The sequence below is a fragment of the Desmodus rotundus genome, chromosome 7 (genome assembly GCF_022682495.2).
Source record: "Desmodus rotundus isolate HL8 chromosome 7, HLdesRot8A.1, whole genome shotgun sequence".
NCBI classification, from domain to species: domain Eukaryota; kingdom Metazoa; phylum Chordata; class Mammalia; order Chiroptera; family Phyllostomidae; genus Desmodus; species Desmodus rotundus.
The window spans coordinates 63,307,695-63,332,244 of NC_071393.1; the positions used below are offsets into that span (position 1 = coordinate 63,307,695).

A 24,550-nucleotide genomic window follows, 5' to 3' on the forward strand; every position below is an offset into this window, starting at 1 on the left:
CAATCACCTTGTTCTCAGCTGCTGACCCACCAATCACCTGTATGATGGTGACAGACCCTTTACGAAGCAAGGGCCCTGTGGGAATGGGGCAGCCATTTATTTCCATCCTCTGCTGAGGATAGGACCAGAGCAAACTGCAGCTAGAAAGATAAGTTAGATTAAGTGATATTTTCATCACTTCATTTCTTTGTTTCCTATGACTCTGTCTTAAACTGCAGCTGATGGCTCAGGGCTCCCTTCTCTCTCCAGCGTTTCCCTGGACCCTCCTGTCTGTCCAGTCTCTTTCTTGTCCCTCCAGATAGCTGGATCCATTTGTTCTGTGTTTCTCTCCCAGAATGAGTTTCCTCCTCCCATCTGCCTGTCCAAATTCTGACCATTTTCCACATAACCTTCAAGCACCTCCTCTTCTTTGAAGCTTCCCAGTCTACTCCAGCCATCCATGAGTGAGCCTCCCTTTTGAAACTACTGTCGCCCTTTACATAGCAGGGTACCCAGTGAACCTATTGGTTGTTACAAGAAATAACCTTATGGTGGGTTTGACAGGATTACTCAGAACAAAATATGCAAGATGCTCCAGGTTTTCCTGCAGACTAGAATAGAGTATGGCCCTGAATTATATGAACAATTCTATATTAGAAACAGAGGGACCCTAGATGCTTCTAGAAGATTCTTCCAGCTGAGAAATCAAGGGCTCTCCAAATCTCTATTTTCCCCTCACTTTCCTACCACTCTTAGAAAGCCTGCTGGATAGGGAAGAGGAGTAGGAGAAGCCCATCTCCCCACCACATGCATACCCCCTGAGAAGAGAGGACGAGTTGAATCTAGAGGCTAGCGCTGTGCTCGGAACTCCCACCAGTGGTTAACAAGAAGGGATGAGCCCAGAAAGAGATGCTTCTTTCTGAATAAAGTCAAGGGCCTAGACTGCCCTATACTATGCAAACTTTCCTGATTTCTTGGGTATTGGTAGATTTCTCTTCTCAAATTGCTTGAGAGAAATACATAGGGACTGATCCTGATGAGAGGGATGGCCATTTGCCGCATGCCCAGATGAGGGCTCTGCCTAGAAGTGGGTGAGGGGCAAGGAGCCTGACTGACCCAGGTCATTTACTGCATGCCCCTCACTCATTTCCCCACCTCTCCTCCACCCTATGACCACAGCAAGTATATACCAATGTGCCAGCAAGTCCCCACAGGCTGCTCTGGCTGCCACAGGCACGTGGCATGGATGACAAGGCTTTGTTTGATCCTACGCAGGAGGGTGGGGGTGAGTAGTGAGGATCATTCCCTCCTTAAGTTCCCCCCTCTTTTTCTTGTCCGCTGGTCTAAGTTTACCAACATTTGTTGACACAGCACTTGCCCTATCAAGGTTCAAGGTGTGGGAGCCTTAGAGCTGAGTGAAGCTCACTCAGCCTTTGCACTCAAAGGTACTCCCTGAGGGTGAAGAGGGGGAGGGTGCCCTAATCCTGGGTCAGTAGGGTCCACCCACCTAATAACACCTTTGCTCCACAGATCAACCTGCTGTTCCCCATCATCTACTTGCTGTTCTGGGCCTTTCTGCTCATTTTCAGCCTGTGGTCGGAGCCCGTGGTGTGTGGCATCGGCCTGGCCATCATGCTGACAGGAGTGCCCGTCTATTTCCTCGGTGTTTATTGGCAACACAAGCCCAAGTGTTTCAATAACTTCATCAGTGAGTTGTTGAAGGCTCTGGGAGCCTAAGGGCCTCCTGGTCTGGGGTGGAGTGGTCAGCAGTCTGGCAGGAGAAGCCCACCAGAATCAGGAGAGCTAGGCTGGGCCACGGAGCTCTGGAGAAGGAGCTGGGACAGGAAAGGGCAGGTGCCTCCCCAGGCACCTCTGAGGAGAGAGCAGCTGACGTTTCCACACAGACTTTGGACCTACAGGAATAGGCAACTTGATAGCTATCCTGCTGGAGCTGCCCTGGGCTGGGTGGAGGCCAGTGGAGGCCCTGGAATTGGTGGTCAGTGGGCATGGGGACAGTAGAAAACTGGGGCCTTGATGAGCAAGGAGCAGCTGGCAAACAGGCTGCCCAGAGACACAGGATGCAGGTGGGGGCATCTCCTGGAGAGGGAATTTCCTGAAGACACTAATGGCTCTGCAGAGGCAAAAACCCAGGACAGGAGAGCAGGGAAGAGCATGGTGGGCCACTCAGCACTGACCTGGTTTTTGTGTGACCTCTTTCCACAGTGTTGCTAACCCTGGTAAGCCAGAAGATGTGTGTAGTTGTGTACCCTGATGTGGGGGGTAGCTCGGGGACAGAGGTGATAAATGAGGACACAGAGCAGCAGTGGCAGCCCATTGCCTCCAAGGACAAGGACTAGAGGAACAGCCCGGCCCTGAGGACCACCATCTCCTCTCAGTTGCCTCCTCCCTCCTTCACCCCTTTCTGTCCTCCTTCCCTGCCTGGGTCCCCCCAGCATACACCCCTCTGCTTCTGTCAAGCGGGGACAGGACATGGGGGTGGGTGGTGAGAAATTATAAACAAAGACACTGACATTTGTACCCAAAGAACCAGCCCTTCACCTCCCAGGACCTATGCCTGAAGGACCTATGCCTTCTCCTGCCCACACTTGCTCAGAGCTGTGAGAAGACAGTGGAGCTGCTGGAGCGCCCTCCAGGACCCTCTCTCCCCAGCCCTCACCCTGTTGCCTCCTCAGGAACCTGAGTTCAGGACTGCTTTCCCTTCCCATTCCTGAGCCCAAGGCCTCAGCTCTGAGAGAAGTGGCAGCAACAGGCAACAGTGAGTAGGCTGGGGAGGGACAGACTCAAGCAAATCTGTCACCATTAAAAGTCAGCTGGAGAGACCTGTATTCCCTTCCTTCACTAGGGACCCAAGAAATCAGAGGTGATGCTTCCCTCTACCCTCCCCCTGCCCCACTCCTCCCCCCATGCCTCCATCCATTGCAGCCTGGGCACCCTGTCCAGAACAAGTTCCTCAGGATACCATCCCACCCCCATCCCATCCCCCATCCCCCACTGGGCTAAGGACCAAGGAAATAGGGGGAACTGCCCCTCACCTGACCCCCAGCCAGGCCCCTGGAAGAGATTGGGAAAGGCTCAGATTGCAGAAACCCAGCCTTGCCCCTGACCCCTGCATCCTGCCCCCAACTGGGTGCCAAAGCTTTCTGAAGCCAGAAAGTCCTCTCCTGACAAAGCAACTCAGCTCCTCCTCCCTCCCCATCCCTCTGGGGAGGAACAGTTACCCTGTCACCTTGCAGCTATGCTCCCAGCACATACCACTCAGCCAGCACTGCCTGCCCCCCCATCATGCCCTTTTCCTCCCCTCTCTGGACCTTGGCTCTTGGGACCTAGGACTGGGTGTGAAGGCTCCCCAAGCCCTTCAGGCCTGAAACCTGAGCCAAATCTGCCTTAAGTCACCTCCCATCCAAGAACTAGACCTAAAAATACTCCCTTATTTCTAACCTTCAGGGCAGACCTGGCATGAAAAGCTTTCCCCACAGAGAGGATGCTCTCCCATCTCCTCAGAGGGGCCATTTGGGAAGAAGGCCACTTCCTCCCTCCTCTCCCAACTCAAATAACCCCTCCCCCTCTCAGGTCCCACCACTGTCCTGTCTTTGGACAGCCTCCAGGGCGGGGTGAGAAGGCAGTGGTGGCAGGTGCCCACTTTGGAGGCCCTCAGAGAAGCCTGTTGTCCATGGAATGAGGATTCTGGCAGAGGCTGCCTTCCCTGTGCTCCAAAGGAAGGAGGCAGTGTTTGCCCTGGGCCTTGAGCCTTCCCGCCACACCTGCTGTGCTAAGGACTAGATCCTTTTATCCCAAAGCAGGAGCCAGGAGCCGCCCCCTTTATGCAACTCCCCACATCATCTGCTTAAACTGGAATATCCGCAAGCCCTCTGGCCTGCTCCAGTCTCCCAGCTTCCTGCCCAGCCTGCCTGACCCTGCATTGGTGAGATGCCAGGTTTGGGCTGAGTTATGGTCCCTTCTGAGGGGACTCCAGGTGGGCTGGGGCTGGCCCCTGGAGGGTCAGGGGACCATCCTCTTATTTCTTCTTCTCATTCCTCCAACCACCTTCCCTCCTTCAGGTACTTTTTCTAAGTGGATGCCTTACTTTTTGGAGAAATATTTTTGAAGCTGGCATTTCTATTTTGTTTGGATTTTTTAATGCAAGGTTGTTTGGGGGAGCAGGGAGTTGGTTATACCTGGGTAATAATTGTCTGTCTTTGAGTTGGTTTAGGTTTCAGAGGGTTGGTTGATTTGTTTTGTGAAGGGTTTGGGTTTTTTTCTTTGATGTAATAAAATTTAAAATGGAAGTGGAGTTGGTGGTGTTGATAATTCAATGATCTTCTGAGAGAGTCTCCAGGCATTTTCTATCTTTGTCAGGAGGTCTTTGCTTGCCAGGTTCCTTCCAATACGGCATTCCTACAGGTCCTCACTCTGTCCCAGGGGCCCAACGGCAGTCCTTTCAAACAGCCACTTCTCCTTTTAAACCAAAACTTGCTCTCATTTCTTCTGTGAAGTCACAAAGTGTTATTAAGTTCCTGCTCTGTGTGCTGTGCTGAAAGCCTGCAGGCTAGTAGGCTAGGAAGAAAAACCTCATCACTACCCAATGATGTAGGGAATGTAGGCACCAAGCTGAGTGGAGGAAGGTGAAGGCAGAAGCGGTCCCCAAGTCTCGGTCAGCCCAGTTACCTCCAACACTTACCTCACCGCCACGCTCAATCACCTCCCTGTTGGAAAGGCTTGATGAAAGAGGGGGCTTTGAGCTGATGCAGGTTATGAGTCAGTAAAACAATACACATGCATTGCTTCTGGTGCCAGGACAGTGAGAGCTGAATGAGGGAGAAAGGGACAGCCTGACCCTGTGGAAAGATGGAGAGCGGGAGTTAGGAGAGCACCCAGCTGAGTCCAGTGGGCTTGATGGGAGAGACTGAGACATGAGGTGGGGTCCACTTAGCAGTACAGAGCCAAGGAAGAGGAAGACTTCTAGGTGGAGGACCAGGAGAACTGTTGGACTAGGACAAAAGAAGAAGTGGTTAAGGTAGGGACAAGGGCCTCCTGATGCTTTGGGTTAACTACTAAAGGAAGTTAATGGGATTAGATTCTGTCCTTGCTTAGCGTCCCTTCTTTGTGGGCATCCCTCCCACTGCCTATCCTGGAAAGGCATCATTCCAGAGCCAGCACTGCTGACAGACATGGGCAGGAGGGGCAGTGGGGTGGAAGGGTGTCAAAACATTGCCCTCCACCACCTTGGCTACTGTGAGGACACAGGCAGGCAAGACGCCTCCACTCCCTGTCCTGGCTGGCCCTAACAGTCTTGCTTTGTGGCTGGTGTTCTTGTAGACTGACATTGGAAGCTTGCCATTCACATGGGCACAGACACTTGGCTCCAAGTCCCACCTCAGCCACCGAACAGCTGTGTGTCCTTGGGCAAGTCATTTAACCTTTTTAGCAGTTGTGCAGGGTAAGGTGGGGGAGGGTAGTGTTCCTATATCTCCCTGCCCAAGGCTGCTTGAAAAGAGTGAGGGCAAAACTGGGCAGAGGCCAGTCTTGTGTGAGAGGCCCTTCTCCAAGCTTCACAGCTACCCTTTGGGACCCCTTCTTTTCCAGTACACACTTTTGCTTTCCCTGAGTGGCCCAAGGTCTTCCTCCATGTCTCCCCAGGCCGGCAAGTCTAGCCCTCCCCAGTCCCCTCTTGCTCCAGGGAGACATTTGTCCCTGGGGGCTCCCTCTCTCTCTGTAAGGTGATACTTGCTGATCTTTTCAACCTGGTCAAATGCACTAATGTGGGTCTCCTCCTGAGCAACATGCATTTATTTTTAACCTGGGCCATTCACCTGTCTTAATCCTGTCCGTCACTTTAATGCTAGGAACTCAGATGCTCAGACCTTAGGGAACTTGGGAGACTTTTGGAGGTCACTGAAATCACAGCTGCTTAAGCATTCATTTATTAATATAGTCACACAACAAATCTTTGTGTGACCACTATGTCCAAGAATTGTTCTATGCGCTGTGGAATAGCAAACTTATTCCTGAATTTTCCAGCTCAGCACAGTCTTCAAATATTTTGTTCCATTTTCCCCATAAGAATATTCACACTCGTCCATCCACTTGTCCTGAATTTTAATTCAGGCAACACAGACACTACAGATGAAGAGGTACAAAAGGTGCGTCTGACCCTTCCTTCCAGGAGCAGTAGTCTCTGAGCAGACAAAGGCAAGAACGCACATGGCAGATGTGTGCCCTTCATGACATCACTGACTGGGACCCCCTGTGGCTGGACTCCAGCTGCTTCAGGCCAGGGCTGAACCCTCTAGATCCCCAGCGCCCACACATTGCCTGGTCCCTGAGTGTTCAAAAGTGCCTGTCAAACTGAAGCACCAGATGAGGCTACAGACAGTGTACATCTGCTTAGGGGACACAGATAAACTGCAGTGGGTGATCAGAGGAAGAGCAGAATGAGACTGAACATTGCTTTCTGCACATTATCTTATTAAAAGTTTAATTAAACAACCTGACCAAGTAGGCACCACTACTGCTATTTTACAAGATTAAGTAGCTTGTCCAAGGTCATCAAGCTGGTGACAAAGGCAGGATTTGAGCCCAGCCACCTCCAACACTTACCTCACCGCCACGCTCAATCACCTCCCTGTTGGAAAGGCTTGATGAAAGAGGGGGCTTTGAGCTGATGCAGGTTAAGAGTCAGTAAAATAATACACATGCATTGCTTCAGTTAATGCAAAAAGGTAACAACTCCAGGGGCAAGGAGAAGATTATCCTGCTGACCAGGGAGGCCTTCTTTCTGTTCCTGAGCAATTATACAGTACCCAAGAATCCCCAGCCCTTGACTCGCAATACTCTCCTCACCCTCCTTCTTGCCCAGCACGCCCTCCTCCCCTGCCCAGACATCCAGAGCACCTCTCGCCCCGCCAAACCCCCTGGTTACTGGGAAACACGATGTCAGTACGCCTGCAACATCAGCCACCCACCTGGGAGGTGAGAGACCGGAGATCACTTATCTCCCCATAGCCAAGCAGCAGACTCGCTCATTTCCTGTTGTGGGCTCTATTTGCACACCTTTCTGCTTTCCCCAGTGCCAGTTCCCTCACTGCTGATGCCTTCCCGCTCGCCCAGGGTGGCAGACTGAGAGCAAAGAAGGCTCTCTGAGTCACAAAGCTCCCCCTTTCCCTATCCCTTCTTGCCAGGGGGATTTCAAGAGCTGTCCCATTGCCCTTTCCCCCACCATCTACACAGCTTGCTTGGATGACCTTGGGCGGCTCTGCCCTTCAGCTTTGTTTTCCTCATTTATAAGGCAACGATAAAAATACCATCTGTCTTGCTTACCTTTCTACTTAACTCACAGGGAAACTGTCAACATGAAAAAGTGTAAGTTTCAAACACCAGAAAATGCCAGGCTTTCACCGTCATCACTGGTATTTCAAAGTTGGGGAGGGTCAGAATTTTTCCTCGAGACAAGGCCCCATCAGCCTGCCCACTCTCCCTGTAACTGCACCGCAAGTCCTCTTCCCAGTCATGTTCCCTCTTCCTCCTTCCCCACGGACCCCCAGCCAGTGTCCCCACTGTGCCAGGGCTGTGGGAGGCTGCCCTCTCTCCGCCATCTAGTTCCTGACCCCAGCAGCCCCTCAAATCCGGATTTTGGACCTATATTGCCACCTAATGGTCTTCAGAGGCACTGCTGCCAAACCAAATTAGCTCAGCTGTGGTACCTATTGCCACAGGGTCTTTAGAAATAGGGAAAAGGCAGAACAAATTTCCCCATCTGGTTCCTGAAATCGGTCTCTGGGATGTGAGAAGATCTTCCCATGCTAGGTCAGGGCTTTTAGAGAAATCACCTCAAAACCTGCACGGAAAGCTCCTGGGGTATTGTGTGGGTGGGGAGGGAGGGAGGAAGAGCATACTAACTAGGGGGGGTAGCTTGCCTGACTTGTAGGCAGTCCTATTTGCATACTTTATTTTATCATAGTGTTTAATGCCACTGTGTATCCCCTCTGTATTTGCCCCGCAGTGGCCTGGCCCTTGGTATGCCTGACCTATAAAACCTCGAGCTTCCCAAAGGGACCCCCCATGATTTGCTTATAGTAAAAGAGCCAGTAACACATTTCTATTGTGCCCTTCCTTTTTCACTGAGCCTATTGTCCCTTTTATAGATGAAATTCATTTGAAAGGTAAAAGCAGGGTCACAACTAGTGCCAGTGCCTCTGACAGAAGGGAGTCAGGAGTGCCCAGAGAAAAAGAAAAAGAAAAGTGAACAGAGAGGAGGCCTCCCATGAGACCAAAAGTATGGAGAGCAAGCCCTGAGCTTCTCCTGAAGACCCTGAAACAGAGCCCCAGGAAGAGGTGATGACAAAAGACAAGCCTTCTCAAGCCTCACAAGAGGAAGTGGACCCAAGAGATGTGCCTCGAGGTCAGAGAATGGCCATGCAGAAGGAAAGACAGCAAACCGAGCTGTAGCGAGTGCCTGAGCCCTGTGGCCAGGGCACAGGAAATGGGGCAGAGCCCCAGGACCAGAGCAGGGCAGAGCCCCAGCCTGAGGCTCTGATAGCATGGGGCAGCTGGAAGAGAGGCTCTGGAGCCACCAGAGTGTGACAGTCAGTTCTTGGGGCAGTAACTTGCCTGGGCCTGGGGCACAGGGCTCAAGTCTGGCCAGGAGCTTCAGCCAAGCCCAGGCACTCAGGGCCAGTGCCAGGCTGCTAAAGCTAGAGGGAGACATGCATGTTTGGGCTATTGCACAGGCCTTGTGAAAAAACCTAGCACATGAGCATGCTCTGAGCCACGACACAGTCCCCCTGCATGACTCAGTCTCAGAACCTATCAGTACTTCATAACCCCCTCAAACACCCCCTAGCCTGAACCAGGAGAATGCCCTGGGAGGTGGGGCTACAAAAGGAACTGACTGCCCCCAGGGTTGGGTGGAGTCCAGCCCTTGGGGGGGGGGGAGGTTACTGAGAGAGGTGTGTCAAGGGAGGAGCTCAACCCAAGCTGGGGGTCGGCACTGAGGAGGGTGTTCTCCATTCATTCTGACTTGGTACCTCATTGTGCACAGAACTTTTTGGAAGTTGGAGGGAAGAGGACCATCAGAGGGAGGTTTTGCCCTCAGCAAAGACTCTGGAATCCCCTGGACTCAACAGGGACTGGGGAGGCATTCCCAGAAGCATCAGCTCCTGGGCAGCTTAGAGCTCTGGCTTGAACTCTGACCAAAGAGTACCCCAACCGCTCAACAGGCTGGGGGCCCTATTTCTCTAAGGCCTGCATCCCTCCCTTGGGGTGCGCCCTGCCCCTCCCTGAGTCACCCCAGGGAGAGAGGGGGGAAAAAAGGGAAGAGAAAAGCTGCATTGACTAGAGAGGAAGGAAAAGGAAACAGCAGAGGAGGGAGGAGAGAGGCCACGCAGGAGTGGGTGACAGAGGAGACTGAGAGGGCAGATCTAGGGCAAATCTAGGGCAGGGAGAGATCGAGAAAGGGCAGGCCAAGCATCCCAAGAGTGCCCCTAGAGCAGGGCTCAGGGACGGGGAGCCCAGGGGGCATACCGGCCATGTCTCACGGGACCTACTACGAGTGTGAGACCCGGGCTGGCCAGCAGGCACTTGAGTTCTCAGGAGCCCGAGCAGGGCCTGGGGAGCTGGGGGACATGTGTGAGCATGAGGCCTCCATCGACCTCTCTGCTTACATCGAGTCTGGGGAGGAGCAGCTCCTCTCTGACCTCTTCGCTGTGAAGCCAGCACCGGAGGCCCGAGGCCTCAAAGGCCCTGGAACCCCTGCCTTCCCTCACTACCTGCCACCTGACCCTCGGCCCTTCGCCTACCCCCCACATACCTTCGGCCCAGACAGGAAGGCCTTGGGACCTGGAATCTACAGCAACCCAGGGAACTACGACCCCAGAGCCGTGGCTGTGAAGGAGGAGCCTCGGGGGCCTGAGGGCAGCCGAGGGGCCAACCGTAGCAGCTACAATCCTCTGCAGTACCAAGTGGCACACTGTGGACAGACAGCCATGCACCTGCCCCCAGCCCTGGCAGCACCCAGCCAGCCCCTGCGTGTCCTCAAGGTAAGAGCAGGTCATTTCTCCTCCTTGCCTTCTGGGGCTGGAGAGAGGCCGGTATGGATGGGGGAACTCTGAGCTTCCTGTTTGAATTCTTAATGGGTCTGTGTTTGGTGTTGCTTTGTGAAATTGACCCATTCATTCCAAAGCCCTCTGCACCCACCACCCAACTATGACCCTGCTTTCCTTCTCTGCAAGTTGACTCCCACCCTGGAGCCCGCTGTGTCCTGCAGTCTTTATGTCCAGGTGACCTGCCTTGACCTCAGGCCTCCACCAGCTTCTCTGCTGCCCACCTCCTCCTGTTTCTCTGAAGCCTGCTTCTAGAAGAGGAAATGCCCGCTGATTGTAGAACTGGAAACAAGACAGACTGAACGAAAGTGTCCTCAGAGAGTGGGAGCATGAAAGGGAGTTTAAGCAGAACAGGGACCCTGGGTATCTAGCAGGGCCAAGGCTGTTCTGACTGGGAACCAGGAGCTGGCTCTGCATCCCATATCCCTTTGAGGTCCAAGGGCACTATGGCTGCCAGCACTCTTGCCCTGCTGCCACTCTGCTTCCTGGCCAGCCCTCACTTCTTGTCCCTCTGTGCCTCCCCCCCCCCCCAGGCACCTTTGGCTGCTGCTGCAGCCCCATGCAGTCCCCTTCTCAAGGCATCCTCTCCCGCTGGCCCTTCACACAAGGGCAAGAAGGCGGTGAACAAAGACAGCCTGGAGTACAGGCTGCGGCGGGAGCGGAACAACATTGCTGTGCGCAAGAGTCGGGACAAGGCCAAGAGGCGCATTCTGGAGACACAGCAGAAGGTGCTAGAGTATATGGCAGAAAATGAGCGTCTCCGCAGCCGTGTGGAGCAGCTGACCCAGGAGCTGGACACCCTTCGCAACCTCTTCCGCCAGATCCCTGAGGCTGCCAACCTCATCAAGGGTGTGGGGGGCTGCAGCTGAGCCCGGCTGGCAGACTGTGGGCACCTGGAGATCCCCGCCCTGCTGGGGCCCTAGAGCCCCTCACAGGCCAAGCCTGAGACATGGACCGTGGACAAATGGCAGTGGGTGGCAAGCGAGGAGGGCAGGCCTCAGCATTATAATTCTGCAGCTGAATAAAATTGCACTGTGACTCAGTACCGGGGCTGTATACTGGGCCTGGGCCTGTGTAAGTGTGTTGGGGTGGCAGGTGGGCCGGGGGCGGGGGAGGGGGCAGGCCCTGCAGAAGGAAAGACAGCAAACCAAGCTGTAGTGAGGGCCTGGGAATATACCTGACTACCTCTTGATTCCATGCCCAAATGAATATTTGGGAATTTTCCTGAATATTCAGCAGACACGCTGCCCATAGCTCTCCTCCAAGACACCACCTGACCAGACAGCATCTGTCACTCTGTTCTTCTCCCCCATCCCACTCTGTCCTCGACACTGAAGGCACCCTCCTGTCACTGCACAGGACCTGGATCAGCCTCTAGTTACTGCCCTAATAGAGCTCTGAGGCTTGGAGGGAGACCCAGCACCGCCCAGTCCCTACTAACCCCAGCCCTGCTCTCCCTCACCTTGAGGTGGCATCTAGGAGCTCCTGCCCCAGGTGAGCAAGAAAATTCCAGATGACTCTGCCATATTTGTAGACCCATAGCTCTTGATCTAGGACTCAGTGCCTTATCTCCAGATCCTCGGCTTTAGTCCACCTGATTGGCATGTCCCCATGGCTCCCTCCCATCTTGGCCCTCACCCCCTGGGGCACCAACACATGAGCATTTGAGTGTTTGGGGGAGGAATCAGTTGGAAGAGGCCTGTTTGCACGTGAGAAAATTGATAGTGTGGAAGATGTTAGCTGCCAGTGAAAGCGCGCATTCAGAGTGTTTTCTCTTCCACAGAACTCTCACCTAAGAAGCACAATGGTACAGTGCTTGAGAACCTCCGTTTGAATCTCCCTCTGCCACTTCCTCACTGTGTGACCTACAGACAGTTACTTCCCTCTGTGCTGCAGTTTCCCCATCTGCAAAATGGGAGTAGTGCTAGCTGCCACCTCCTAGTGCTGTTCTGTTCATAGATAACCGGGGCCTAGAACAGGGCCAGCGTGAATAGTTGTTATTATTCCATTCTGCTAGAACTGAAAGGACCTCAGAGATATCACCTAAACTCATTTTGCAGGTGAGAAAATTGAGGCCTCAGAGAGGGGAAGAGACTTACTCACAATCACATGATTGGTTAGGGGCAGAGCAGAAATTAGCTACATAAAATCACAGATCAAAAGAGGTGATGGGAAAGACCTCAAGTCGGTGGGCTTTGCCCTCAGAGAAGCAAGATAGTGTGAGCCACATTTTATAGATAAAGCAGTTAAGGGGAAAGAGACATTCTCCCGAAGCTCACTCAGCCCCTTTGCTATCTCAGTACAGGGCACCGTTTCTCTACCCGAAGCTCACACCTCCTCTCAGAGGCATGCAGCACAAGGCAAGGCACCTGAATTTCATTCACAAATGATCAGGAATGCCCAACAGAGACAGGAAGAGAGACACAGTACAGGCTAGAATTTCTCCTAGAACACCAATGATTTATAGGCCACTGCTGAGAAAGCCCGAGTTAGACATCAAGGAATAATTTTCTGAAAGGCAGAGAAACTGGGGTCTGCATCCTCACTTCTCTCTCTCTCTCTCTCTCTCTCTCTCTCTCTCTCTCTCTCTCTCTCTCTCTCTCTCTCACATTCCCAGTGTCAGAGCCTTTCCACATCTTTGGCATTTGTGTATGCCATGCTTGCCTTACCCAGGACTCATCCCTCTCCTGCCTTTGGCTCAGTGTCTCTTGGGCACTGTCTCTCCTACATCTTTGGCCTGGATCCTCTGTCCCAGGTCTGGTCTGGGCAGCCGGATCTGAACCTCACCCCTGCCCCTGCCCAGCTGCCTGAGTTTGGAAGGGGGAGGTGCCAGTTTCTGTGGATACCTGGGAGAATCCTGCACCTTCCTTTCAGCCCAGGGGGATGGGTTGCATAAGGGGGGTTTATACAGAACACACTAAGTGACTCAACCTCCGGATTTCCTCCTCCTGATTCAAGACCACTGCCCCTTGACTTATCTGCAGAGTTCTGGGTGATGGAACCTGGGTTGCTTCAGCATCAACCCCAGGCTTCTTTCCCACAGCCCTGAAATGTGGCTCCTCCCAGCTCCCATTGCCCCAGTGGTTCCTCAGGGCAGGTGGCTGGCACCAGGACTGGAGAAGAGCCACAGCCCCACTAGGAGAGAAGGGCCCAACCCACCCCAGTGTGACATAGAGTAGAGAGCACACCCCAATCCTCTGAGGCAGATCATATCCAGGGCAGGGGGCCAGGGCGGGGCGGGTATGACAGGTAGCCAGGTGTCATACTTTGTGAATGAGGCTTTTAACCTGACCTCAACTGATTTGGGCCAAAGTAACTTATTCGACAGTATTTGTTGAGCATATTTCCTGTGCCAGGTCCTTGCAAGGTGCCCAGAACACTGCAGTGACTAAGACAAACCCAGCTCTTACTTGAAGGAGCAGAAAGAAAAAGGCAACAAACAAGTGTGCTGAGTGTCTTCTCTGTCCCTTCTTGGTCATCCTGCTACGTACCAGGTAGGACAGGAGAGTGAGGTTAGGCGCTTGTCCCTAACCCCTCCCTGACAAGACAAATACCCCCACAGCTCCTTCTCACATAATTCTTGCCCTAACAACCTGAGGAAGTGAGGGCCCCCCTGCTGCTACCAGCCCACTTCACCACCTCATGATGCCTTCCCTTAATCCTGTTCATTCACACCTCTATAAAGAACCTTCATTAAGTTCATTAATTACTCCATTTGAATATGCCCAGTGGGAAAACCGAATAAACAAGCAGGTGGGAAGGCTATTTTTAACTGGAGTGGCTAAATATGGTCTCTATGAGGAGTAACATTTAAATTGAAACCTAAAAAATCTCAATAAGGAAGCAGATATGGTGTATTGAGGAAAAGGGTGAGCAGAAGGGAGAACGAATGCCAAGGCCCTAAGGTGTCGGGGTGATCAAGAAAAAGGGAGGAAGCCTAGGGAGGCTGGTGGAATGGAAAGGAGGAGAAAGGGAATAAGCAAGAAAAATGCCTCCCTTCCTCCTTCCAGACACTCTTCTCATCCCTCTGCTGGGGAGGACAGTCCCTAAGAAGCTGGGGTAGGACAAAGAGCAGGCTTATCTCTGCTCTCACTGAAGGCAAAGCAGATGGCCCAAAGGAGGAGCCCCCAGGAAGGGAGGCCAGTTACCCCCACCTCTGCCTGGGGAAAGGCTCGAGGCCTGGGGACACAGCAACTTGGGAAAACCTGCAAATCAAGGTGCAAACAGCATATACAAGCATTCCTTTTGCTTTAGAATCCACAACTCAGGCTCACTTTTCCTCCATGAGCATAACTGGGGAGCAGGATAAGAGTTCTGAGCTGAGAGATAGGATCTCAGGCCCAGGAAAGCGGCCCAGGAGGAAGACTGTTTGGAGATACTTTGGAGAGGGGGAAGCTACCCAAGGTGAGCCTGCCAAGGTCAGTCGTGGTGGAGGCTGCTTGTGAAAGCTTCTCCCCCTGCTCCGTGCACACCTCCCCACCCCACCCCCACAGATTGCCACACTCCTGGGCCCCCAGGGCCCCCATCCCAGTGTTGCAAGATCCCGGTTGGGGTTGTGGGGTGGAAAGGCGCCTCTTCACCTCCACCTCCTACCCTACCCCAAGCCAGTGAGGGGACTATGGGATGGAGGGGGCTGCATAGGAGATGCCAAGGCAACAAGAGCCAGGACTGGCTAAGGGCCTGTGTACCTTCTGTTCCACAGCCAGTCAATCCTGGTCACCCTCGCCAGCCTATAGCAGGCAGACCTCTCTCTCCTCTCCAACTCAGCCTGGGCTGCTCCAAAGTGGGAATGGTTTACCTGGACAGGACTCCTAGCTGGCCACTGTCAATTTCTCCTATAAGCAGGCCTGGCCTGGCCTCAGAAAAAAACTTCCATGGCGCATAAAAATTCCCCAAGGCTAACCATGGGCAGATGTGTATTTTCAGAGGAAAATGGCTGCAACTGGCCACCAATTCTGACTTCAGGGAGCAGCAGAAGTATCCCAGGACTTGGGAAAAGGAAGACTTCCTTAAACAGGGAGAGACCCACCTACAGAGCCTCCCCTTTCTCTTGTAGAAAAACAGAGATCTGAGGTAGGTAGAGGCAAGCCATACATAGACTGGGTCTATGCCCCATGCTGCAGAAGCCGAGCTTCACCCCGAAGCGATCCCCAAGCTGTCCAAACCCGTTGCCCCTACACCTAGCACTGTCGCCCCTGGCCAGACCATCCAGCCCTGCTGCAATCGGGACGGTTTGCAAAACGCCTGCTAGCTCCCGCTTTGTCACCATCTGAGGTTAGGACTGTCCACGGGAGATAAGCCCCAGCCCCGCCCGCCCGTCCCGAGTGAGACTGCTGGCCTGCTGCAATCGGGACGGTTTGCAAAACCCCTGCTGGCTCCAGCTCTGTCACCATCTGAGGTTAGGGCTGCGCCCCAAGATAAAGTCTTGCTCCGCCCACCGGCTCTGTCTTCAAACCTCACAAGCAGCGTGGCCAAGAGACAGAGCTCCTGGGAAGTCCACTCAGGGTCTGGAAGGCTTACTCAGGCCCAGTGAAGACCCCTGGTCCTTTCCCCACCTCTTCTCCCCTCCATCCCTAGCCTCACCGTTGCTCATTGTCCTCATCACCGTCCTCGCCCCTCACTCTCCTTCAACTCTCCTCACCTGCCAACTTCCATCTTCATCCTTCTTCCTCCTTCAGCTCCATCCTGCCTTCTCACTGCAGTCATTCATTCATTTCCTCAAAAAATACTTAATAACACCGACTCCATGCCAGGCACTTTGCTTCTTATGGGAGTTACAGGATAAACAAGGAGGACAGTCCCTGATCTCGTAGGACTTACAGATTCGTGAGGAGGACCAACAAACGGAATCTCACAAATAAATATATAATTCTAAATTGTGGACAGTGCTATGTGGCAAAAGTAAAAAAGGTGACTGTGACAGATATTTAAATGTGTCAGGAAAGGCTTCTTTGAACAAGTAACATGTAAACAGGTATCTAAAAGGTAAGTAGGTGCCCTGACTGGTGTGACTCATGGGTTGAGTGCCAGACTACAAACCAAAGGGTCACCAGTTCTATTCCCAGTCAGGGCACATGCCTGGGTTGCGGGCTAGGTCCCCAGTTGGGGGTGCACAAGAGGCAACCACACATTGATGTTTCTCTCTCTCTCTCTTTCTCCCTCCTTTCCCCTCTCTCTAAAAATAAATAAATAAAATATTTTTAAAAATAAAATAAAAGGTAAGTAGGAGTCAGTCTGGCAAATGTGGTTCCCAGCAGAAAGAAGTGTATGCAAAGGTCTTTAGCTGCAGGCCCTTCCTGGCAGACTGGATTGATGAGGCCAGACAGGGGCTGAGACCACATCTCACTCCAATGGATGGGCTCCAGAGCACCAGAGGGAGAAAACACCTTCCAAAGGAAGAAGACATTTTCTCTCCTAACGAGAAAGAAGAGATGGCAGCGAACACAGATAGGAACACAAACAGGTTTGCGCCAGGCTAGGGCTGACTCCTATTTCACCGTGAAAGAAGAGGCAATTGCAAGTGACTGAGCAGGAGGCTCAGAGAAGGAGGCTTGAAGGTATAAATTCCTAGTTGCTGAGGGTGGAAGAGGAAGCTGAGTGCTGAGATTTCTGGCTTAGAGCACCTAATTAATTTAGAGTGACAGCAGTCTGTCCTCTGGGCGATTTCCCTCAGTGCTCCTTAGCTGCTTAGCAGCAAGTGGGGCTTACTCAGGGAGGCAAGATGGACAGGACAGACTGGGGAGGAAAGCTGAAGGGAAGCTGAAGGCAAAAGAGGGATTTAGTAGTGAAGCTGGAACCTAAGGTGGACAAAGAGAGATGAAAAGGCAGGAAGGGCTAATGGTTCTTCAATGAGCTTGTAGTGAGAACAGTTGCAGTGAGCCGACTTGAGCAAACATAGGGAGAGGAGATTATATCAGAGAGTGGGATACTTGATTCAGTTACTTCATTGGTGTTGCAGTTTCTGGTGATGATAAGGCTCTGGGCATGAGTCTGGGAGTGGCTTGCTAAGGTGGAATGGAGAAGAGCGTTAGAGATAAAAGGTTGAGGGAACCGAGAGATCAGTGTGCTCAATAGCCTTACTCGGGATGACACCCAACCTAGGACAACTGCTCTGCTCAGTCCCATCCTCTCTCCGCCTCGAACATCCTCCTACATCCCACATCATCTCCTCCATTTCCACCCCTTCCTCATCAGCACCCCTTCTCCTTATCCCTATCTAACTTCCCATCCCCAACTCCACGCCCTTCCTCACCCTCATCCCCTCTAACTTCCATTCTCCTAACTCCACCCTCTCTTGCCATAGCCTTCACCCTCTCCTCAGGATCTCTCGTCACCTCCACCTTTTCTCCTCAGCCTCATCTTTCTCATCCTGTTCCTCTCATCAAAGCTTTATTTCTCCTCTATGCTGTGCACTTGAGAAGCACTGTTGCATGATGGGTTAAAGCCTGTGCTCAGGAACCTAACTATGTGGGTTTAAACCCCACATTTTCCACCCACCCACATGGACTAATTTTGTTGTGCCTCAGTTGTAAAATTGGGACAGGTTGCTGAAAGGATTACATGAGTGTAAAGTGCTTGGAACAATGTCTGGGCACAGAGAAAGTGCTCAATAAAATGATTGTTATCCTCACCCTTTCTCCTTACCTCCTCGTTCTATCCTCACTTTTATCTCTTACCTCCACTATCTCTCTGCAACTACTTCATACCTCTTCAAAGAAGCAGGGATGAGTCAGACTCAGCCCCTGCCCAGAGTCTAGCAAGAAAACAGGCACAGAAATAAATGTCAGGACAGTATAATAAGAGCCACTTCAAAGATGTGAAAGAAATGCTATTGGAGAACAGATGAGATGCAAACTAACTCAGCCTGGGGAGTAAAGTCTCAACAGGCAGATAACCTCTCAGCTGGATCTTGAGAGACGAGGAAGAATTTGCCAGGCAAATGTAGGAGAAATGTGTTCCAGCAGCAGAAATGTGAGGTGTTTCTAGGGCTTCCTCTATAAGAAGGTATGAAGTTCTGCTAGCTGTTGTGAAGTTTAGGGTGAACCCCTACACGAGTGGGACACACCATGCTCATTATGGCCACAAGGGGGCAGCAAAACATAGGAGCCAGAGAACATGAAGGGAGCCCCACAGACCTTGGGGTCCATCACCCAAATCCTGACCAGAAAATTTTGTTCACAGATAGCCCATCCCAAACAGGAGAGAAAAAGAGTCCAACACTTGGAGGGGGGAAAAAACAGGTTTGTTTCACAGAAAGAACAAGAGTCCTCTAATGATTTGTACACATTGATAAGAGCAGAGTATTTCTCCAGAGTTAAAGTGTCTCTAGAATATACCCACTTTACTTGACTGTGTTTTTATGCACCAGACATTGTTCTCAGCACTTTGCAAATCTTACTACTCATAACAACCTTATCAGACAAGTGAAACTATCCCCATTTTTGCGAATGGAAAAGCTGAGGCACTTGGCCAAAGTTGCATAGATAGAAAGGTACAGAATTGGCTTGGCTAGAGTTTGGATGCCTCCCTTGCAAATGGCTAGTGCCAGACACAGCTCTGGAATGTCAAAGTATAAAATTCAACCTCCCCAGCCTTGTCTGTCACTAATTAGCTCCATTGCCTTAGTCACTGCACCCCTCACCTGCCTCTTCAAAAGTTAAATAATAGGGTTAGGTTCTGTTCCTTTGTGCACAAAATGAAGACTAAGCCTTCTGGGTTATGCTGAGTGCTGTGGACACCAAGCCAGCCAGGATGCCGGCCCACCTTGAAGGAGTGCAGGAAGTGGAGGGAGAGCCACTAAGTCAACAACTATAAAAGAAGATGACAAATGTTCTGTTTGGAGCAGGAAGTAAAGAGCACCCTCCCCCTCTGACAGGTGTGGAATTTGGGCTGGAGGTGTTAAGAAAGACTTCCCAGAGTAATTACAGAGAGGGTAGGAATTAGGCAGGCAGGCAGGGAAGGAGGGGTATCCAGGCAGAGTCAACAGGATGTGAAAGCACAGTATGAGCAAAGAAAACTGAGGGAGTTCCAAGAGTTCGGTAAGGACATCTTTGAACATCTTCCATTACTGTCCATTTAAAGAGTTTACTTTCCCTCTTGGACATGCCTATCAGTGGCTTCTGTGAGGCCTCACAGAGCTAACACAACAGCTTCTTGTTTGGAGGTATCAGTCAACCAACGTGTATTTGTGGCACCTACTAAGTCCTCTACACAGATGGAGGAGATGCAAAATGTCTGCCGGTTTAGAGTCTACCCGGTTCTCATGTGGGGCTAGTGAAGTGCTGGAACCTTGTTTGCCTATCCCCATGAGCAAAGAATGCCCAGCTACACACACATACACCAATATGCTAACACCCATATTTTAGTTCTGAGAAGGTTCCAAGGTTGTCCACTCAGAATGTCAGGGGAGTTAGGATGAGAGAAGGAAGCAAGGTATTTGAGTTCCTTCATTGGTGGGGCAAGCTCCTCTTTGCAAAGGTCAGTTTAGGCCTTGGGAATAACACTGCCCCTCCCCCAGCTCTCCACTTCTGGTACCCTGCACCCCCTCCCCCAACCCCGCCCCCATGGCAGAGGCAGCTTTGGCTCTTATGGTTCACATCCGACCTCCTGGCGGGAATTGTAGGTTTAGTCAACAACACTTAAATCTTGAAAAATAAGCAAAAGTGGAGGAGGGGACAGGCACAGATACAGTAAAGAAAGGAAAGCCAGAAGTAAGTGAGGCGGGGAAGGGAACACAAGACAGCACCCGGGGTGGGCTGCAGGAGACACGAGAAGGCAGAAGATGCTTCTGCTGCTACTCCTCGGGGCTGCTGCAAGCAGATGTCTACATGATGAGACACAGAAGTCTGTGAGCCTTCTCAAGCCCCCTTTCTCCCAACTTTCCTCAAACTTCCGCTCTTCCTCCCTCACACTCCCTGGCTCTCATGATCCTCAACCCCTCCGAATCCAAACCTGCTATATAAGGGACCCTGTGTCAGATGGAGCTTGGGATTCTGAGGCAGATGGGATGAGTGGGGAATCCCAAGCCCTGGCTGCAGTGAGAGAGGCTGCTCAGCGACTCCAGGGTGTCCTAGCAGGTGAGTGTGAACAGAGGAGTGGGGAGGGCTGAGGACAGAGGGATCTGAAGCAGACTGCCTCCACAGAAGAGGAACTGAAACTCTAAGATACTGAGGTAAAATGGACCTCTTGTCTTAAGTGCCTCCAGTACAAGGACCCCTGCTTCTGAGCCGAGACCCTGCACAGTACTGCCATGCTCTCTGGGGAGACCCAGACACCCCAAACTACCACAGGTGAGTTCATATCATTGTGAGTGTGTACAATTCCTCTTCAGGGGTACCCAGTCTCCAGCTCACCTGCAGATATTCATTCTTGGCAGGTGCAGCCTCTTGAATCCAGGGTACAAAGGAGAGAGTTGCCTGGGTGCAAAGGTGAGAACAATTTAGGGATCTGAAGATCTTCAGCCTGCCTAGACCTCTCCAGGACCACCAGCATACCGCCAGCATTGGAATTACCAAATGTGCTTCCTAACAATACAGCCCTGAATCCCCTCTCCCCCTGAATTTATTAAGTAGGAGATTGGGGGTGGGGATGATAGAGCTCCCTATTCTAGCCAGCTGCCTAGATGACACTAAGGCAGGCTAAAGATAGAAACTCTGCCTCTCACTCCTAGTACCCAGTTTCCTGTAGTCCTATCCTTCCAGCCCATCTGCTAATCTAGACACCACATTTCACTCCCTGCCAGATCCCCGATGCCCATCTCCGCGGTTATGCATTGTGGCCAGAGGAGGGTCCCCCGCAACCCGTCCAGCCAGATGGGCCTGGGGTCCAAAACACTGATTTTCTCCTGTATGTGCAGGTTGCCCACACTCCCAAGTGCCGCCGAGAGGTGAGGTTCAAATCAAATCCCTTTTCTCTACTCTGCTTCCCTTAATATTAAATATGAGGGGTAAGGGACATAAAGCAGTTTTTATTAAATTGTGTTTATTTGAGGTAACTTGGGGCATGTTGATGAAGTTTGGATGGGGATTAAAAACCCTCTCTTCCATCCCTCGGTACCACTGGACCTCCATTTTCAGGAAGATTTCTCCTGTGTTACCCTACTTCTCTGCTTTCCACCCCTGAGTTGTCCTCACGCATCCACAGCCCTCTCTCATTGCCTATGCTGTCTGCTGCCAGCTGGACTCAGAAGACAGGCCCCTTGCTGGGACTATTGTCTACTGTGCCCAACATCTCACCAGCCCCAGCCTCAGCCACAGTGACATCGTCATGGTGACTGCTGCGTGACAGGTTGGGGGAGGTGGGGAAGGTCATGCCGCTTTCCCACATGAAGTGGAGGAAACTACTGAGGATGGAATAGGAGGTGCCTCAGGTTCTAAGAAGTGGTGAGGCAGAGGGGCTGTGGAGTGGCTGGGCGATCCTGCTGCAAACCCAGTCTCCCTCACTCTGCTGTCACTGTCCATAGGCCACACTACACGAATTGCTCCATATCCTGGGTTTCTCTGGACAGCTCTTCAAGAAGTGGCGGGATTGCCCCTCAGGACTCAGTGGTAAATGAGAGGAATGAGGAAGAGGTCTTCCCACAATGTCAATTGGAGGGAATCACCGCTATCTCCTGAACTTCTTCCTTCCAATTCTACCTCACCCTTCCTAAATTTTCCTCTCCTCACATTGCGTTTTCCCCTTTCTCTATTCAGTTCGAGAGAACTGTACCTCAAGGCAACAGGTGACAAGGCGAGATGAATGGGGACAGCTGCTTCTCACCACCCCAACTGTTAGCCACAGCCTGGCCAAACACCTGGGAGTGCTAGAGGTTTCCCTGGGCGTCCCCTTGGAAGAAGAGGTGAGAATAAGAACAGCCTGGGGTGTTGGAAGGAAGAAGCGGTAGCCAGGTGGTAACCAGCTAACTCTTCCAGCAGGGCCCTTTGTCTTCACACTGGGAGGCCCGACTACTCCAAGGCTCTATAATGACTGCTACCTTTGATGGTGCCCAGCACACTAGACTAGACCCAATCACTCTTGCTGCCTTCAAAGACTCAGGCTGGTACCAAGTCAATCACAGTGCTGCAGAGAAGCTGTTGTGGGGCCAGGGTGAGAAATAAGGGAGAAATACAGAGGGGCGTACATGGCTGAAGTCAGCTTGGAGGGAGTGAGAGAGGTTGGAAAAGATTATCTGCTGCTTAAGGTGGAATGGAAGCTGTAAGCACAACCAGCACCGAGGGATGCTTGGGGCTTCATTTGTCCTGAGGGCTCTTTCTCTTCCTCTCATGCAGGATCTGGCCTGGAATTTGGCCTGGTGACCACATGTGGGACTGGCTCCTCAGACTTCTTCTGTACTGGCAGGTGTGTGTGCTGAGTTGTTGAGGGGGCTGTGCGGCCGTCAGTGATCCTAGTGTCACTCTATCACCCCTTCCCTACAGTGGATTGGGCTGCCACTACCTGCACCTGGACAAGGGAAGCTGCTCCTCAGACCCTGTATTGGAAGGCTGCCGCATGTACAAGCCCTTGGTCAACCGAGTGAGTAGACAGAGTGAAACTGAGGGGGCCTGGAGAGGAGTCAAGTTCTAAGGCATCGATACAAACACTGTTTTACCTTCTGCCCTGCCCTTCAGAGTGAATGCTGGAAGAAGGAAAATGGATTCCCGCCTGGGGTAGAGAATCCCCACGGGGAGATCTACCATTCCCAGAGTCGGTGCTTCCTTGCCAACCTCACATCACAACTGCTCCCTGGGGACAAGGCCAGGTTTCCCTCTCAGATCCCACACCTGAAGGAAGCAGAGCTGGCTGGCCACTGCTACTTACATCAATGCACAGAGAGGGGAGCCTATATGGTGCAGGTGGAGGGATCCCCCTGGGCCTCATGCCCTCCAGGAGAAGCTATTCAGGTGGGTGTTATAGGTGAGGGAACTGTAGCACCCTGGCAAAAAGAAGTCTGGAAATGCTTATACAGTGGCCCTACCACTAAGTACCCACAGAGCCCATGACTTTGACCTAGACTTTACATTTTCCTTAGAAGGAGGGTTTGAGCAAGTAACTGAGGCTCTAACTATACCCTGCTACATTTCCTTGTAGATAGCCGGGTACTATGGTCTTCTCTTCTGTCCCCGAGGTCGGCTGTGTCAGACTAATGAAGGTACAGATGCTGTTACTACCCCACCTATGAGTCTTTCAACCCAAGACGTGTTATTCAGGCTGTCTTTAGGATTAGCTGGGCCCCCAGGCCACACCCTGAGGAAGGAAGAACGAGAAGAGTTGACTGACGCAATTCTACAGGCTCTGGTGAACAGAGGCACTGGCAGGTAAAACAGTTTAGGCTGAGGATTTTTACTATGGGCCAGGGAGAACGCTAAGTCCTTTACTTCACAACTGTCCTCTGAGACTTTCTGTTCATCCCACTCCTAAGCCTGCACATTTCATAAGATATCTTCCAGGGACTATACCTCCATTAAGAGATCCAAATGTCCATTTAGGTGCTACTTCCACAGCCCTTCAATTACCACTAGCCTGGTATTCACTGTGCATATATGGAAGTCTCCTGGTTGCCAAGGGCCTTCAGTCAGTATGCTGCACAGGGTCCTGACCCTGACTCTCCAGAAGAAGCCTCTGGAAGTATATTATGGAGGAGCCAACTTTACCACAGAATACAGCAAGTAATACTCCAAGTAGTTTTCTTTTTCAGTTTCCTAGAGTCTAGATGTTTGAAATAGCATTTAAGCAGTTATTCATTTCAGAAAACAAAGATCCCTAACATTACTACCTCAAGCCTATCATTATGGGACACCTCTCCACTCACAAGTGTGGAGTTCCCCCAACTCTAGGAGATAGGGATTCTAGCCCCCTTCCTTTCTTATGCACACTGCCCAGGCACCATGTCTAGCTACCTAAACACCAGTCTAACCCTTCCCTTAAGCCACTTCTCCCACTGCCAGGTTAAATCTCCTTCCAACAATCTAAGTTGCTGATGACTTGGAAATTTGTCTTATTCCTACTTTCAGGTTCTATAGTCGCTCTTACTGATTTCCTGTTTAGCTCACTGTTTGGATGAAACAGGGTTTTATGAGCTCTGTGTATTATAATAAAGGTAAAGCTCTTCACCTCATTGGCCTAGCCATTACTCCAAGCCAACTATTGTTTCTATGTTCCTAGGTTGCTGGTTACCTCAGGCCATAATTCCTTCATGACCCATCTAGGTCTGTCCACAGGGATAAGCCTAACACTGCTTATCCTGGTGGGTGCACTGGGAACCGTGGCCTATCAGAAACAAGCTACTCTTCAGGTGGGACCATCTGCCCCTTACCATTCACCAGAGGTCCAAAACACAAGGGGCTTAGCTGGAGGAATAAGGGAGGTGTGATAGTACAGAAAGCCCCATGGGGCAGGACAGAAATTATTTCTTGAAGACAACTGGATGGGCCCTGGCTGGTGTGGCCCTGGATTGAGTGCTGGCCTGCAAACCA

General features: G+C 51.8%; 3 protein-coding genes across 5 annotated transcripts in view; all 3 read left to right on the top strand.

Moving 5' to 3' along the window:
* Positions 1-4,291, top strand: part of SLC7A8 (solute carrier family 7 member 8) — a 51,842-nt gene extending 47,551 nt beyond the window's left edge. Inside the window, exons 10-12 of one of the 3 annotated variants that reach the window (XM_045192280.2) lie at positions 1,159-1,264; positions 1,510-1,687; positions 2,203-2,342. In XM_045192280.2, coding sequence (XP_045048215.1) covers positions 1,159-1,264; positions 1,510-1,679 — 276 coding nt within the window. In that variant the 3' untranslated portion in view covers positions 1,680-1,687; positions 2,203-2,342. Of the gene's footprint in view, positions 1-1,158; positions 1,265-1,509; positions 1,688-2,202 lie in introns of all 3 variants that reach the window. The other 2 variants (XM_024556854.4, XM_024556860.3) reach the window with 2 other exon arrangements.
* Positions 4,292-9,055: 4,764 nt separating this feature from the next.
* CEBPE (CCAAT enhancer binding protein epsilon) lies at positions 9,056-11,130 on the top strand. Its single transcript, XM_024556051.3, has 2 exons — positions 9,056-10,034; positions 10,631-11,130. Exons 1-2 carry the CDS (start codon positions 9,525-9,527, stop codon positions 10,964-10,966), a joined length of 846 nt encoding a protein of 281 aa, XP_024411819.1. The 5' UTR covers positions 9,056-9,524; the 3' UTR covers positions 10,967-11,130.
* Positions 11,131-19,810: 8,680 nt separating this feature from the next.
* Positions 19,811-24,505, top strand: CIROP (ciliated left-right organizer metallopeptidase). Its single transcript, XM_053929149.1, has 14 exons — positions 19,811-20,173; positions 20,293-20,386; positions 20,473-20,524; positions 20,839-20,982; positions 21,240-21,365; positions 21,559-21,643; positions 21,791-21,936; positions 22,010-22,184; positions 22,367-22,436; positions 22,514-22,610; positions 22,706-22,978; positions 23,166-23,392; positions 23,564-23,743; positions 24,240-24,505. Exons 1-14 carry the CDS (start codon positions 19,879-19,881, stop codon positions 24,445-24,447), a joined length of 2,172 nt encoding a protein of 723 aa, XP_053785124.1. The 5' UTR covers positions 19,811-19,878; the 3' UTR covers positions 24,448-24,505.
* Positions 24,506-24,550: the final 45 nt, after the last annotated feature.

Coding starts and splice junctions, on each gene's coding strand:
- CEBPE (XM_024556051.3), top strand. CDS start 9,525: ATGTCTCACGGGACCTACTACGAGTGTGAGACCCGGGCTGGCCAGCAG. Junction 10,035..10,630: donor AGCCCCTGCGTGTCCTCAAG/GTAAGAGCAGGT, acceptor CCCCCCCCCCAG/GCACCTTTGGCTGCTGCTGC.
- CIROP (XM_053929149.1), top strand. CDS start 19,879: ATGCTTCTGCTGCTACTCCTCGGGGCTGCTGCAAGCAGATGTCTACAT. Junction 22,611..22,705: donor ACAAGCCCTTGGTCAACCGA/GTGAGTAGACAG, acceptor CCTGCCCTTCAG/AGTGAATGCTGGAAGAAGGA. Junction 22,979..23,165: donor CTCCAGGAGAAGCTATTCAG/GTGGGTGTTATA, acceptor ATTTCCTTGTAG/ATAGCCGGGTACTATGGTCT.